Source organism: Enhydra lutris, unplaced genomic scaffold (genome assembly GCF_002288905.1).
Source record: "Enhydra lutris kenyoni isolate GAN:26980312 unplaced genomic scaffold, ASM228890v2 scaffoldscaffold18, whole genome shotgun sequence".
Classification (NCBI taxonomy): domain Eukaryota; kingdom Metazoa; phylum Chordata; class Mammalia; order Carnivora; family Mustelidae; genus Enhydra; species Enhydra lutris.
In genome coordinates, this window is record NW_019154102.1 from 22624758 (window position 1) to 22642305 (window position 17548).

Sequence of the window (17548 nt, forward strand, 5' to 3'; positions counted from 1 at the left end):
ATTGTGTAATATGTTATCTTAAATCTTGTTGTTGTTGGTTTTTTTTTAATCATTTTTTTTTATTTATTTTCAGCATAACAGTATTCACTGTTTTTGTACCACACCCAGTGCTCCATGCAGTCCGTGCCCTCTCTAATACCCACCACCTGGTTCCCCCAACCTCCCACCCCCCACCTCTTCAAACCCTTCAGATTGTTTTTCAGAGTCCATAGTCTCTCATTGTTCACATCCCCTTCTAATTTCCCCCAACTCCCTTCTCCTAACTCCCCATGTCCTCCATGCTATTTGTTATGCTCCACAAATAAGTGAATTATATCTTAAGTTTATCAATTCATTCTTCATAAAGAGATAGGCTGTTTTTTGATTCATCTTAAAATTTTCTTTCAAACTTAAGTAATTCTCTGATATTCCGAGAGTAATAAACTGGTGGTTTATTTCCTTTTGCTCTATGATACTGATGTTTTTAAATTAATGTAGTGAAAGAGCAAAGGTTTAGAACAAAAGAAATTGGATTTCAAACCTTACTTCAAATCTTATGTTTTTTAAAAAGAAAATTTTGTCTTTCAAAACATCTCAAATTTTATTTCCAAACTACCTACTGGTTATGTGGCCTTAAGCAAAGTTAGTATCTTTCGTCATCTTAAAATTGAGATAACATCAATGTCATATCAAAGAAATAATCAGTATAGTACAAATTATTAAATATAAATACTAATATAAATAATAAAACACTGAGTCTAATATATACCAACTTCCTGTAAGCTATTATTGATATGGACTTACTTATTGTATCTCCAGCTAAATACGTCTTAAGAAAATATACAACCATTCTGACTAGTCTCACTTTAATTGCTATCCACTAGCCAAAGTGGACACTTAAGGCTACAAAATCACCACATTATCGAGTACCGACCAAATCTCTTTTCCATACCGCCAGATATATTTTCTCTCTGCTTCAACCCCAACACTTGCTCTGGATCTCTACTTTTAGCTGAAGATCTTTCACTGAGAAAACAGAGTGTTTGGAGTCTGCCACCATAAAATATGCCCAGCCACCACCATCTGCATCCACATACTCTGAGTCTCGGCTGTTCCCAGAGATGAACTTGACACCACCTAAAGCCAATCCCTCTGCTTGTGCATCAGATTCTAAAGTCGCTCTCCTCCTCCAGGACATTACTCCAAAGATTTCCCTCCTTCTCCTCTATCATCAACTTTTTGCTTTCTGTTGCATCATTCTCATCAGAAATAACATGCTGTTACTTCTCCTATTAAAAAACAAAACAGGGCACCAGGGTCACTCAGTGGGTTAAGCTACTGCCTTCAGCTCAGATCATGATCCTGGAGTCCTGGGATCCAGTCCCACATCAGGTTCCCTGCTCAGCAGTGTGTCTGCTTCTCCCTCCGACCTTTCCCCTTTCATGCTCTCTCTCTCTCACTCTCTCAAATAAATAAATAAAATCTTTTAAAAAATAAAAATAAAAAAACAAAATAAACAAAATAAAAAACTTGTGCTTAACCCACTTCCCTTGCCAACTACCTCCTCATTTCCTTGCTTACATTTGTAACAAAACTCCCTAAAACAGTTGTCCTCTGCTTGTTGGCTCCAATTCCACTCTTCCCATTCTTCAAATTGTTTAAGTCAACACTTTATTTTAAAATGGTTTTATATTACAAAATAGTTGCAAAGAGATCCCAAATATGCCACACCCAGTTCCCCCTATTCTTACCATCTCATATTACTATGGTACTTTTCCCACAACTAAGGGACCAACATTGGTGTATCACTACTAACAGAGCAATACACTTTATTTAGTATTACTAGTTTCTCCCTAATGTTCTTTACAATTTTCCGAATCCAGTCTAAGATCCCACATTACATTTGGTTGTCATGTCTCCTTAGCCTCCTCTGGTCTGGGACGGTTACTTAGATTTTTCCTTGTTTTTGATGATCCTAACAGTTTTAAGGAGTACTGATGAGGTATTTTGTAGAATGTCCTTCAGTTTGGGTTTGTTTAAATTTTTTATCATGGTTAGAGTGTATTTTGGGAGATCACAACTGCCTTCTCATCACATCACATCAAAGGTGCATGCGATCAGTATCACTTACCAATGATTATGTTAACCTTGATCACCTGGCCAAGGTAGTGTCTGGCAGGTTTCTTCACTGTAGAGTAACTTATTCCCTCTTTCCATACCCTACTTTGTAGATGCAAGTCATAAGCACAAGCTACATACAAGGGGTGGGAGCTAAGCTCCAGCTCCTTGAGAGGGTACAATCTACATCAATTATTTGAAATTCTTCTGTATGGGACCACTCTCTTTTAAACCTACTCCATCAGGAGCCTCCCAGCATCATTCTATTAAAAATGGTCTTACTGAGGTCACCAACATACTCCAAGTTGCTAAGTCCCATAGTAATTCTTCACCTTCCTCTTCAATCATCGGTATTTGTCAAACTGACCACTCCCTCCTTCTTGACATACTTTTTTCACTTGACTTCCGAGACACTATACTCCTGTTATTGTTCTTGGTTTGTTGTTTGTTTTTTTTTTCCTTCTTTAGTGGATCGTTCCCAATCTCCTTTGTGAGTTCCTCTTTTCTCCTGACTCCTTAAATGGAGTGCCCAAGAGTTCAGTCCTTCATCTTCCCTTCTCCATCTTTACAAATTCCCTTAGTAATATTATCTGATCAGGTGGTTATAAATATTATTTGTATTCCCCAAATTTTTATCTCCAGGACAAACCTCTCTTTCAAACTCCAAACTCATATATAACTGCTTACTCAATATTGCAAGATATATGTGAGTAAACATTACAAATTAAATATGTCCAAAATCAAATTTCCAATCTTCCACCCTAAACCTAGCCCTACCCAAAGATTTTGCCATCACGGTGCATGGTATGTACATCCTTCTAGCTGCTCGAATCAAAAACATCTTGGAGTTACCTTCCACTCCTTGCTTTCTCTCTCCCTTCACATCCAGCCATCAGGAAAGCATGCTGACTCTACACTCCAAATCCGATCACCTGTCACCACCTCCATGGCTACCACCCACGCTGCCGTCAAATCATTAGTGTCATAGCTTCCTAACTGGTCTCCCTGTTTATACCCTACAGTTTATTCTCAAAACTGCAGTCAATGTTATTCCTTTGAAATATGTCATATTGCATCACTCATCAAATTCCTGCAATAGCTTTCCACTCCACTCAAAATAAAAGCCTAACACTTCACACAGGCCCACCACAGACCCCTAGCACCTCTGTGATCTAATTTCCTGCTTGTCTTCCCCCTTCTCACTCCACTCTAGCTTTACCCTAGCTTCCTTATTATTCTCCGAGCTGACCAATAACTTCATACCTTCATACCTTTGCTCTAACCTCTGCCAAGAATGCTTTTTGCCCTTCAATGATAACTCACCATCTTTTTATTAAGACCAACCTTGGACCTCCACCAGACCCCTGATTCCCTTAACCCAGGTTCCTTCTTTCTCTTCAATGAAGCATTCACCTCCCTCTATCATACTAGATGATTTACTATTTATTTTGCTTATTATCTGTTGTGTTTTCTGCCACTAGAATGTAAGCGAGGACCCCTTTTGTTGCTGTCCTTGTTTTGTTGTTCACTTACTTATCTATAAGGTTTAGATGGTGCCTGTTACACAGTAGGTACTCAATACTATAAAGTTAATAAGCAAGTTATTTATCTTAACAGGTTGTCTTGCTCTAATCTTCTAACTTCTCTTAGTTGAAAAACCATCTCTGCACTAAACCTGACAATCACTGTTTACCTGCCCAGACCTCTTTTTTAACAATACCAGGTAATATGCCTTGAGTATAGGTACTGTTCTAAGCACTTCGTATGTTCATTCAATCCCCACAACAACCCTCTGAAACACATGCTCTTATTGTCCCCATTCTACACATAAAGCCAAGCCATTTCCCCCAGGGCACATTTGTAAAGGGAAGAGAACCCAGGCAGAATTGGAACCCAGGCACTCTGCTTTAGAACACATGTTCTTTTTTTTTTTTTAAGATTTTATTATTTATTTGACAGAGAGAGAGAGCACAAGCAGGGGGAGTGGGAGAGGGAGAAGCAGGCTTCCCGCCCAGTAGAGAGCCCAATGTGGGGCTCGATCCCAGGACCCTGGAATCATGACCTGAGCCAAAGGCAGACACTTAATGACTGAGCCACCCAGGCGGCCCTAGAACACATGTTCTTAACCACAACTCAGAGCTAGAAGCAGCAGCCTAAGAAAAACAACTAACCCTGTGCTGACTGAATAGGGATAGGCACATAAGGTCTGTGAGTGCAAGGCATTTAAACTACAGCAAGCAAGAACTCAAAGGAAATGTCTTGGCTCAACGTGGGGAAGCAAAGAAGCAATGAGGAAAGCAAGAAAGCTAGAGTGCAGAGAGAAAAAGCTGAAAGGATAGAGTGTATGGACAGGAAGAAAAGAAGTCATGAGATACCATGTAAATTCAAACAAGACAGGTCGACAGAGAGACATGAGCTTATGGGAACTTTCAAGTCCTAAAAGATTGTCCAACAACCTGAAGTAGGACTCGGTGAGTTTTGTCTGCTTGTAATACATCTGTTGTTTGAATGGCGATGTGCTCACTGACACAAAATCATCTCTAACTAGAACAATTTCCGTATTACTATGGACTTCTTGTAAAAATCCCTTTGTTACGATGAAATAATTAAATCGATATGAAAGGCAGTACATTACAGTAGAAGTGAATTAAGTCTGGGAAAAAACAACCCAGACATAGGTCTCATTTTTTCGTTTTGTTAATGACATAACCGTGGGCAATCTCCCTAAACTTTAATTATGCTTTCCATAAAATGGGAATAATAACACATGCCCAGCTAGTTCCAAATGTGACTGTTCCAAATGAGATGGTATCTGTGATGGGCTTTGCAGAGTACAAACTGTTCCACAAATGTTACCTAGCATGATGATGATTTTAGATGGGAACTCACTTGAGTTTCCTATAAATGAGGGTATAATGTCTTCTTTTCCCAAAGGGGAGTAACAGTTATTCAAAGATACACTGGATGGTAATAAAAATCACTGGGTCTGTATTTATCTATACATGTATACACCATGGTAATAGCCAAAATAAATAAATATGTGCAGATGTTCCTTTAGCCTTGTGCAAAGATGTTGATAACAAAAGTGCATTATTGCCTAGAAAGAGCCAATGACTTAGGAAGAATACCTTTGCTGAAATGGTGCCAAGAACTATGATACAGGGGTGCCTGGGTGGCTCACTGGATTAAGCCTCTGCCTTCAGCTCAGGTCATGATCTCAGGGATGGAGCCCCGCATCGGGCTCTCTACTCAGTGGGAAGCCTGCTTCCCCTTCTGTCTCCGCCTGTCTCTCTGCCTACTTGTGGTCTCTCTCTGTCAGATAGATAAATAAAATCTTAAAAAAGAAAAAAAGAAAAAAAGAACTACTGAATCTTCCTATCCCAACCTGATCTATGCATTACTCTAAAGGTCAATGGAGTCAGGAAAACTGAAGAACTGAGAAGTTGGGTCTTTCTCTTAAGATGAAACGGTAAGGGGCGCCTGGGTGGCTCAGTCAGTTAGATGTCTGACTTCAGCTCAGATCATGATCCCAGGGTCCTGAGATCGAGCCCCATGTCGGGCTCCCTGCTCAGCAGGGAGTCTGCTTCTCCTTCTTCCTCTGCCCCTCTCCCTGCTTGTGCTCTCTTTCTCTCTCAAATAAATAAATAAAAATCTTAAAAAAAAAAAAAAAGATGTCACAGTAAATCAATGGCATAGCCACAGCTAAACTCAAGACCCTTCTAAGGCCAAAGCTGTTTCTATCACACCATGTTCCTCCTATGCTACTTGTTTAAAATGTTTGAGGACATTGTTAAATCAAATGGCATCAGGAAAGTTATATCGAGAGATGTAATATAGAGACAGCTGACAAAAAAATAACAAGTTTCCTGTCCTACTTGGGACTCATAAATGGAGAACAGTATGATATAACAAATGTAGGAGGGCCTCCGACTTTTCACTCCACTTCACTCCACTCTCCTTTTTTCTTAGCCTTCGTGATAATGAAAAGAAGTTAACCTATTCTCAGACACATAAAAATAATACCTAATATTTCTATACCAAACAACAGAAAGGAAGCTCTGCAAAATGAGGGAGCTGTCCTTCGAATGTAACTTTCAATTAGAAAAAAGTTTGTTCTAAGTGGAACTCAAACAGTGCCCAAGTCCTACATTATAATATTTTAAAATCTTAACACAGGGAAAGGAACAAGCAGTCCAAAATCAGAAGGAGATGCTCACCTGGCTTCCAGCTGTCTTTACCCATGACTCAGCATCATTAACCATTTGCCTACTTCCACCATTATCTTTGACAGTGTAAATCTGAAAATGTCAATTTTTTCTAGAGCAACGGACTTTCAAACTACACCACCTCTACAAGTAAAACAGATGGCCAACAGCCTTTCCCTTTCCCTGTGAAAAAAATTCCTCCAAGCTCTCACTTTTGGCACTATAATTTCCATAAAATGGCAGGTTGACGCTCCCATGCAATCCTGGGTTTCCAAGAGAAAGGAAACTTCACATCTTTCTAAATTTTAGGACTATACGCCAAAGTGCCAAATCTTCAGTTTGCCAAGATACTGTTCTCAATGTGTATGTAATATCCCTCCTCGTTTTGTGAGATTCTGTAAGCTTCCACAGAAATGTGACGATTGCCTTTCTCTCACATTTCTGCAATCCCAAATCCCCAGACTTAGATGCTGATAAAGAGTAATTTACCATCCATATACATGAGGTATCTCAAAAACAAAAGCTGAGTCTAACACTAACCACGGACTAGAAGCGCCAACATCCTTGGCATCGGTGACTTATGCAGACAGAATGCGATTTCATGTTGTATGTTGTTTCAGAACTGCCACTCATTTAGATAGGAACTTGACGGTGACTATATTCTCCCACCAACAATTCTGTTTTTATGTAATTGATGACAAATAATACCAATTTAACACAACAACATTGGAAAGGAAAACCAGTTAAGCTGGTGAAAATAATGAGAGAGAGAGACAGAGAGAAAGTGACTTTTCAAATATGTAATAGATTTCTCCGAAGTGACCAAAGAGAGAAACAAATGATCTGTTTTGCACTTTCACCATTAGGAATCCATTAGGAAAAATGTGATGGACCATATAGAAAGTTATAATTAACTCACAAACGGGCCCCAGAGCTTAGACATCTGTTCACACATTGCCTTGGCTGCCTCCATTAAGAGCAGCTTTACCTCAGTAAGTCCGATATTCTTCCTTTTAATGACATTCTGCAGGGAGTTGCTCAGAGTCCTGGTTAGCAACAGGTTTGTAGATTTGCGAATCATGTCATCGACTTCAGTGGAGCTGAAAAAGAATTCTCAAGAGTCAGTCATCCCAGGTAGCAGGATTACTTTGCAAACAAACAAGGTGCCAGTGTTACTTCTGATAATAATAATAACAACAACAACAATAACCACAATGATAATAATGGCAGCAGCAAATAACATTTACCTTGTGCCAGAAATTAGATTCTAAGTATTTTAATATATGAAAATTCACTTAAACTTCAAACCAATGATGCTAAATAGTTTTATTATTATTTCTAATTTACAGAGGAGGAAATGAAGGCACAGAGAAGTTAAGCAGCTTATTCAAGGTCACATGATAGGCACACAGCACAAAAAGGATTTTAACACAGGCCATCTAGCTCTAAAGCCCACAGCATTTAAACACTATGCTATAGTGTCTCCAGGGTAGATGAAGAATTCCCCTGCATGATTCCTTTCTCCTATGCTTCCAAGTTCCTTCATATATTGTTAATATTTAGAATTTTCCAACATGGACTCTCTATTGGCTTCCTGTACAATTAGCTGGTAAAGGCCTGTAAGAAAAGATCTCTCTGCTCCGCTACTGTCATCTTTCCTATAAGGTCTATCTAGCTCCAATTCCAATATAAGTGTTTCAGACCAGTAGTTTAATTCAGTATAAATGTCTTATAATCCTAAATATCCCCAAAATGATCAATCTTTTTTTAACTTAGTCACTAATTTTTAATCCAATGGACATTATTAAGCCCTTATCATAAGGTGTTGTTGTTGTTTTAAGTAAACTCTATCCCCAGTATGGGGGTAGAACTCACAACCCCAAGATTGGGAGTTGAAAAGTCTACCAACTGAGCCAGCCAGGTGCCCCAATAATGACATTTTCTATGCAGCAAAGGAAACTAAACATAAAGAAAATGATTCAATAGCCATCTTTATATACAGAGTTTTAAAAAAGACAATAGTCTTGTAACCAATAGGGTAAATTCTGGACCTATACAGCCTTCATGAGCCCCTGAAAGTATCACCAAAGATGGCTTTCTATAAAAGATGTCCTTTTAAGACAAGTATTCCCTCAATGATAAGGTTACTATTGTACAAATACTAGATTATAAACATTAAGAGATAACTGTAAATAGAGATTTGTGAGTTCTTTGTAAATTTATTACTTGTGGACAGTGGTCACAAAATTTATCTCATCGATTTCTCTTTCTAGAGAAGAAAGAGGTTTAGTAGAATCAGATTTAAAGTCTTACAATTCTAAATATATAGGCAAGCCACATTATCAAGCTATATGAAAAACAGAAAGATACTAAAAAGAAACAAGACTACAGAATGCAAGGACATAATCAGAAAAAAAATGATACATCAAAATATTTTTACAGGGTCCACGCAAAGATACATTTAACTGACCAATACCCTCTAGCCCACTGCTGACCTTTCCAAAATTATTACTGAACTGAAATGCTTCATTACACAAATATACAAGGTGCTGTGCATTGTGTTATGGAATAATGAGATCAAAATGGCGAATGAACAAAATAGCTATGGTTCCTGCCTTCATATATTAAACTCATAATTATATCAGGTCAATTGTAATATGAGCTACAAATAAGTATAGGTTGCTATAAAAGTGATTAACACAGGTGTCTAAAGTAATCTGGTGCTCCTGATATTAATTGTTCTCATCACATCCTATACTGATTATGTATCTCTACTATGATTTAAGATCCAGCAGAAGTTCCACATTTGGATATGATGTAGATCAAGAAAAACCACCATGACCTCCATAACAACAAAAAAGTTAGGTCTAATCTTAAAAGCTGTATTTTCCTTCAATGTCAACACAGTGTAATTAACATAAACACACACGTACAACAGACCAAAACTGCATACCACACCAGGACACACCTTTGAATGGTGAGCGAAGGGTAGCAGTCACTTTCATACGTGAGGCCATTTGCGTAATCTGGGCACAGATGGATAAAGGATAAAGGACTGAAACAGTCAGAGGCTGAAAGGCTTTGCTGAGATGAGGAGAAATCAGCCAAACCTTTCACAGTGTGGGCTACTATTACAGTTTGGAATCCGGCAAAGCCACAAAACAAAAATAAAGTAATTGACCCAACAATTCTTCCCTACAAGAGTTCTCCTCCATAAGAAATGGTGAGGGCAGTGTGAGAAATCAGAGAGAGATCTTGCAAATTTTGCAAGGGGTTTTGGATTCAGGGCTACAGAAATGCAATCCAAAAGAAAAAAAAAAAAAAAAAAGAAAGCTGAAACCCATCCCAGTTCAAATTTCCTTAAGATCAGAGATAAGCTCCTGGATGAAAGCTCTGGAATTTCAGAGCTGGTCTTATGCACAAAGAGACTTCTGCAACAGCATTTGAAATCAGAAGTAATTTGAAGCTAATTAAAACTGAGATATTCAGTTCACTCAAGTAATGATGAAATCTGAATGATCCATCAAGCAGCTAGAACTTGCAAAAGAAGAAAAAAAGAATGAGAAAGAAGAAGATGACATGTTTAAAGAAATACAGGCAAAATCATCTCCAAACATGATACAATACTTCAACCCATAGATCCATGAGGTTTAGTACATCCCACACAAAATGAATATAAATAAAACAATAAGATCATCACAGTCAAATTATAAAGTCCAAAGACAAAAAGAAATCTTAAAAACAAAAGAGTTTAGGAAAAAAGGAAAAAGGACAATACATTCAGAGGAACAACAATAGGAATAATGGCTTATTTCTCTTCAGAAAACAATGGAAGCAGACAGTGGAATGCAATCTTTAAAGTGTGGGGAAAGGGAGAACTAGCAACTTAGAATTCTATGCCTTAGAAAATATATTTTTGAAAACAGAGATGATAAAAATACTTTCAGAATAATTTTTTAGTTATTTTAAAGTATTTTAGAAGGGCCCCTGGGTGGCTCAGTCGGTTAAGGGTCCAACTCTTGATTTTGCCTTAGATTGTGATCCCAGGGTCCTAGCATCGAGCCCTGTGTCAGGCTCCATGCTAGGCATGGAGCCTGCTTAAGATTGTCTCTCTCCCTCTATTCCTCCCCTGCTCCCCCTCTCTCTCTAAAAAAATTCAAAAATTTTTAAAAATTAGGTATTTTAGAAATATTTTTTTTCTTTTTTTTCTTTTTTCTTTTTTTTTTTTTTGAGAGAGATCACAAGCAGGCAGAGAGGCAGGCAGAGAGAGAGGGGGAAGCAGGCTCCCCACTGAGCAGAGAGCCCAATGCAAGACTGGATCCTAGGACCCTGAGATCATGACCTGAGCCGAAAGCAGAGGCTTAACCCACTGAGCCACCCAGGTGCCCCTAGAAATATTTTTTAAGGCTAAGAAAATCCAACACCAGCAGATACTAAAGGAAATGCTAAAAGAAATTTTTCATGCTGAAAGAAGATGATACCAAAGGATAACGTAGATATGGAGGAAAGAATAAGAACACCTCAAAATGGTATATGTGTGGTGGGCAAAAATAAAAACAAATTTTTTCTTGAACTTTAAAATACTATTAAATGTTCAAAGCAAACAAAGTAACATATTTTAGAATTAAAAATAGGTATATATGTGTAAGATATACCAACAACATAAAAAAAAAAAAAAAAGGACAGAAAAGGGGTGCCAGGGTAGCTCAGTAGGTTAAGTGTCTGCTTTTGGCTCAGGTCATGATCCCAGGGGCATCAAGTTCAGGGAACCTGCTTCTCCCTCTTCCTCAGCCATTCCCCCCACTTGTGCTCTCTGGCTCTATCTCTCTGTCAAATAAATAAATAAAATCTTTTTTTAAAGTGTTAAGAAAAAAAGAAGTAAGAAGATAAATTACTCTATACTGTTGAAGAGCCTTAAATTACACGCAAAATGATATAATATTATTCAGGGTAAACTATGATAAATTAACAATGTACACTGTAATCCCCAGAGCCACCACAAGAACAAGAAACTTAAAAAACTGAAAGGTCATACTCAAGTAAAGCCAATAGGGAAAATAAATCATAATACTAACATAACCTAATCAAGAAGAACGAGAAACAGGAAAAAATGAGCAAAGAATGAATGAGACGAATAGAAAAACAAAAATAAGACGGCACATTTAAGTCCAACCATATCACTAAATTCATGAAGGTAATGGAATAAACACTCCAACTAGTCAGACTGCATAAAAAAACAATACGTAGGGGCACCTGGGTGACTCAGTCCATTAAGCACCTGCCTTCAGTTCAGGTCATGATTTCACGGTCCTGGGATCGAGCCCCATGGAGCCTGCTTCCCTCTCCCTTGGCCCCTTCTCCTGTGCTGTTGCCCTCTTGATCTCTCTCTCTCAAATATATAAATGAAAAATCTTAAAAAAAAAAAAACAGTATACAACTATTTGTTGATTCAAAATGACACATTTTAAAATAAAGGCACATGCTCAAATCTTATGTTCAAGATAGCACTCAATACTCAACACTCAAAGGAAAGTGGGCTCCTTGCATAAATCAATGATACCATGGTTAAGTAATGTCCCAAAATGTGACAAGAATACATCAACAAGGCACAGGAGCTAGTATCAAATGGCTTGTGTGCCCTAAGTCTGGGACAGTCTGGGCATCAAAACAAATACAGTAAAGGAAATGAACCAAGTGAATTAAATAAGAATCCGTGAGTCTCATCTGATGGTAGGTAGATAATAAACAGAGAGATAGAGAGAAAATAAGTAGCAAGGAAGCAGATGGAGGACTCCTTAAAAGAGAATGCCAAGTAATACACAAGGAATTAAGAAACCATAAATTAATTAAAAACCATAAGCCAGTAATTTTCTGAGTGACAAACTGATTCAGGCAAGAATCATTACGGATACTGTAAGGGGGAGGGAGGTGAAGAACATTGGATAAGTAACAGAACACAAAGTATTTCAACATAAACACAAACATTACTTATTACAAAAACAAAACGATAATTATACAGGGAGAAAAGACAATATCTCAACTAACTAATCAAAATTAATATAAATAGGGCTTCTGATACTATACACACACACACACACACACACACACACACACACGGATACATACATAGCAAGAAGTAGCTGGGAAGGGAAGGAAAGAAGGAAGATCACATATATTCCTTCCATATAAAGAATTTCCTTTTGTATCATGTGAGTGTAAGACTACAGGTCCGTTGGAAATGAATTATCAGCTGCCGTTCAGCTAAAAAAAATTTACTTTGTTTCTGAAAGTTATTTTACTATCTATAGAATTCTCACTCGATTTGTTCTTCTGAGTCCTTGAAGCCTGGCACTCCATCGTCTCAGGCTTGCATAGTTTTTGAGAAGTCTGACGTAACACTTCTCACTATACCTGCATGTGGCATCTTCTCCTTTCTAAATTCTTTCAGATCTCTCATGGGTTCCAGAAAATTTTTCACTTTGTAGTTTATCTGTTTTGTTTTGTGCTTTTTTTCATTGTTAGAGAGGAAACAATACTCTTTCCGGCTTTCTATATTATAAACAGAAGCAGAAATATCTCAGAAGTCTTATGCATGTACATGTATTCACATGGAAGAAAAACTAAAAAAAAAAAAAAAGATTTCCCAGATGTAAAGAGTGGTTATTACTATCTGTTAAAATTTTGAGTCTTTTTGGGATGCCTGGGTGGCTCAGTTGGTTAAGCAGCTGCCTTCGGCTCAGGTCATGATCCCAGCGTCCTGGGATCGAGTCCCACATCGGGCTCCTTGCTCATCAGGGAGCCTGCCTCTCCCTCTGCCTCTGCCTGCCATTCTGTCTGCCTGTGCTTGCTCTCTCTCCCTCTCTCTCTCTGACAAATAAATAAATAAAATCTTTAAAAAAAAATTTTTTTGAGTCTTTTAAATTTTTCTTCTTTGAACTATTCTCTGTCTCCTAAATTCTTTACAGAAATCCAATTTAATAACTTAAAAACTATGTATGTATATATGTGTGTGTGTGTTCTTATTTTTTAAGTCAGGTGAAAGTGCTAGAACATTATTTTACCAAAGCCATTCCATTTATTTGCTATCTTTAAAAAGAATTTTCTTTCAAACAGAAAGTTTTGTGTCCTCAGAATTCATACATATTTTTTCAACATTTCTAATGCTATTCAGCATCTTCCATCCAATGTAAAAGGGGAAATTTTTACAGAAAAAAAAAAATAGGAGTTTCATTTATGAGAATAACTACCTTCCAAGCTTCATAAAAATCTCAATACCGTAGGTTTTCCCATTTTAAGAGTCTTATGTTTAAGAGAACTAATTGTTTTTATACATATGATTCTCATATCCCAAATTATAATCTCCCCCATGATTGTCAAAGAGGTCTCCATCACTGCAGGTTCTAAGGCAAAGGGAGCCTAGAAAATAAGGTAAGTAAACCAAAGACTAAAGGCAGCTGTAAAATCTTCCCAAATTAACTATTTTTGTTAATGTTAAACACAACAAAGGGGGTTTTCAGAGTAAAGCTCAAGATATTCAAGCAAGAAAAAGACTTCTGAACAATTTACTCACACTACCCCTTTACCATATTACCTTTCCTCCAACACAGGATAGAAAGGGTCACTATGCAATGAACTTGTAATATTTTCTATACAGTAACATACGTGACAGTACCCTAGAGACAATTCTCGGTTGTTAAGTCATTTGGTTGTGGTGGTGAAGGTGGGCCTCAAGGGGTTAAAAAAAGTTTTGGTTTATAACTTCCAAAGATAATCTCATTTCCATGCAACCATTTCTATGAAAACAACCTCATTTTCAAAGAACAGAATAAATTAACTATACAAACCCTATGCTTCATTTTTTACTCAGTAAGAATGATTATCAAACAAGTGACTCAAACTATTTTCCAATTATGTTTACTTTCGGAGTTGCCTGGCATGCCATACATTCCATTCACTCATTCTTTTTTTTTTTCTTTCTTTTTTTATTTTTTTCTTTAATTTACTGAGCTGGTGCAGGGGATGTTGTGCTGAACAAAACATTAAATGCTTCTGCCTTTCAAGTGGCCTTTTCTAACATCCTGAATCCGTCTCAATTTTTGGCTCCTTTGTTGCTGCTATGTCTCTCCATCATAGCACAACTATCCAACCGTTCAGTCCCTCAGCAAGATTACACACTCCTTGAAGAAGGGACCATATTTTCATTATCTTAATGTCCTCACTACCAAGCACAGCCTGATAAATAACAGTTTACTTATAATGTAAGGTGAATAAACCAGCAGTGAAATAAACAAAGGAGCCTATAGTCTAGTACATACAGAAACCCAAAGACACAAGTAGAGTAATAAAATCTAAGAGGAGTTTTGATAACAGCATCCACAAGGTACAGAAAGAGCACAAAGGAGTCAGTAGATCAAGTCCATTAGGGATGGAAGTGGTCAGAAAGGTTTCATTCAGTAAAGGCATAAAGTGAACCTGGAAGGATGGGTGGAAGCTCGTTAGGACACTAACGAGGAAAAGGTAATTTCATGAGGAAAGCCAAGTATAAAATAGAACATTAGGATCAGAAAACAGCAAATAGGTTAGTAGGACTGAAGCACGGAGTGACACGGAAATTGCCTAGGATATGAACCTGGAAAGGTACAAGAAGGACTAGGTCAAGGAGCAAGGGAGGAGGCAGGCAGATAGGGAACTGCGTCAGGATCAAGTTCGAACTTTATGCAGTAGACCACCAGGAATCCTTGGAAAGGTGAGCAGAGTAAAGCTAAATCATAAGGTTTGATTTTAGAAGAATCACTCTAGGGAACATACAGAACAGAATGAGAAGAAAAGGCAGATGGTTGGGAAAGCAAAGTTAGACATTTCAGAACAATTAGGAGATTATTTAAGTGGCCCAAGTCAATTATAACTACAATGTGAATGAAAGCAGCAACACTGGGAAGAGAGAACTTTAAAGAAAAAAGAGCTGCAAATAAAAAAAAAAAAAAAACACACAACAATCAATTTTGTCACCAATTAGGGTTAGAGAGACTAATTTACAAATGAGCACTGCCTTCATTTATTAAATGGGGACAATTAACACTTAACACTGTGACAGCTGAGAGAATGCATGTAAAACACTAATATAGTAAAGCCAAGGGGTAAGAACTGTAAACACAGGGTCGCCTGGGTGGCTCAGTGGGTTAGGCCGCTGCCTTCAGCTCAGGTCATGATCTCGGGGTCCTGGGATCGGGTCCCGCGTCGGGCTCTCTGCTCAGCAGGGAGCCTGCTTCCCTCTCTCTCTCTCTGCCTGCCTCTCTGTCTACTTGTGATCGCTCTCTGTCAAATAAATAAATAAAATCTTTAAAAAAAAAAAAAAAAAAAAAGAACTGTAAACACGGCAGTATTCTTTTTGTTGAAGGTGGTGCTGACCAGATTTGAATCCTGGCTTAAACACTTATTCCTGTGTGACCTCGATAAAGTTACTAAACCTCTCTCTGCTCACTTTCTTCCTCTGAAAAATGGAGTATACTTTCTAGCACCTCAGGGATTAGTACTATTTTCAGTTTTACAGATGTTCTTAATATATATGTAATACATATTAATATATATTAATTGTGTACATATATAATATATAATATATATTCAAAAATGTATATATTATATAATATATATTGTATATATTATATAATATACAATTAATATATATATAAAGTGTTTAAAAAAATGTAGACCAATACTTGAAACTTTGTTTTTAATAAAAATAGTTAATAGAAAATAAGGAGTTGAAATGATTCTTAGATTTCTGGCTTGGGTGAATGGTGGTATCATTCACTGAGAGGAGGGGGTTCTTCTAGAAAAGACAATAATCTTTAAAAAAAGACAATCTAAAAGATTATTATTCAGAAAGATGATCATAATCACTATTCCTCTTCAAATTCTTTAAGATGAGCTAAGTAGTCTTCTAGGTGTTTTGCAAGTCATTTCTCCATATTTCAACACTCACCATGGTATATTTTCATGCTTAAAACCCTCAGTTCATACTGACAATATCTGAGGCTAAAGAACTGTGTCTTTTACTTCTGCATTCCCAGTAAGAAGGATGTATCTGGTACAGAAATAGGTTCGGTACACATTAGTCAGATAATTTAACTTAAAGGAGATGAGGATACCTTCAACAAGCCCAGAGAATATTTGGAAAGAAGGATATTTCCAAGAGATTATACTTTCTACTCCCCTAGTGGCCTTAAAATTTCATTAAACAGAAAGCAAAAATCAATATACTGTTTTCTAGTCAATTCTTACTAATAAAAAAGTGTTAAAATGCAAACCTACAACAAAAATAGAGAATAAGCTAAGTAATACAAACAAAAACAATTTATTTGCAAGTTTGCAACTTGCAAACTTGTTGGAACTTTCCAACTTCCCCTTTTACCATGATTTTATAATATAGCAGGTGCCATGCTGTGAACGGCTAATATTAATACTTTCAAAATCAGAGCGGAAGGGGTTATGCAAAGGTTTTCAGAATATTCATGTGCCTAAGAGTCACAATTTCAACATCTGTTACATTTCCATTGTTTCAAAGCATACCTTAGGTGAAGATCTTCCGAAAACTTCAGGCAGGCATAAATAAATTCTTTAATTTGGTTGTAAACTTTTGGCACAAATTCAGAGAAAGGAAACTTTTTTGGAAATGGTTGCTGTAAATGCAAGAATTAATGAAATCAAGTCACAAACTAACATATGCTGACGATACTTATAAGTCAATTAAAATACAAAAGGAATTTTCCTCCATGTTGCAAACTGTCTATTTAACAACCTCAAATTAGGGAGGAGTCAAGATGGCGGAGAAGTAGCAGGCTGAGACTACTTCACGTAGCAGGAGATCAGCTAGATAGCTTATCTAAAGATTGCAAACAACCTCAAATTAAAGAAAGTGTTTCCAAAAGCTTCCTGATGCTGAAAAGAGTAAGATATAAATTTAAATAAATAATAATTCAAATGTCTTTCAACATATGAAGGGCTTAAAAAAAAAAGCTGTGGTAAGTATTCAGCAATAAAAAGAAATGAATTATTGCTACATACACCAACTTAGACGAATCTCAAAAGCATCATACTGAGTGAAAGAAGCCAGCCTCAAAACATTATCTACTGGATGATTCTGTTTATATGGCATTCTTGAAAAGGCAAAAGTAGATGGATAGCTACCAGATCAGTTACCAAAAACTGGGAGTTAGGGTTGGGAGGAACTGATGAAAAAGGAGCAG

General features: G+C 37.2%; 1 protein-coding gene across 6 annotated transcripts in view; it reads right to left on the reverse strand.

Moving 5' to 3' along the window:
* The window catches only part of LOC111148016 (exocyst complex component 6B), a 622509-nt gene that overhangs the window by 280613 nt on the left and 324348 nt on the right, over positions 1-17548 (reverse strand). For all 6 annotated transcript variants that reach the window (XM_022504356.1, XM_022504355.1, XM_022504354.1 and 3 more), the window contains 2 exons: positions 16872-16981; positions 7291-7402 (listed from right to left, as the gene is read on the reverse strand). In XM_022504356.1, coding sequence (XP_022360064.1) covers positions 7291-7402; positions 16872-16981 — 222 coding nt within the window. The remainder of the gene's footprint in view (positions 1-7290; positions 7403-16871; positions 16982-17548) is intronic.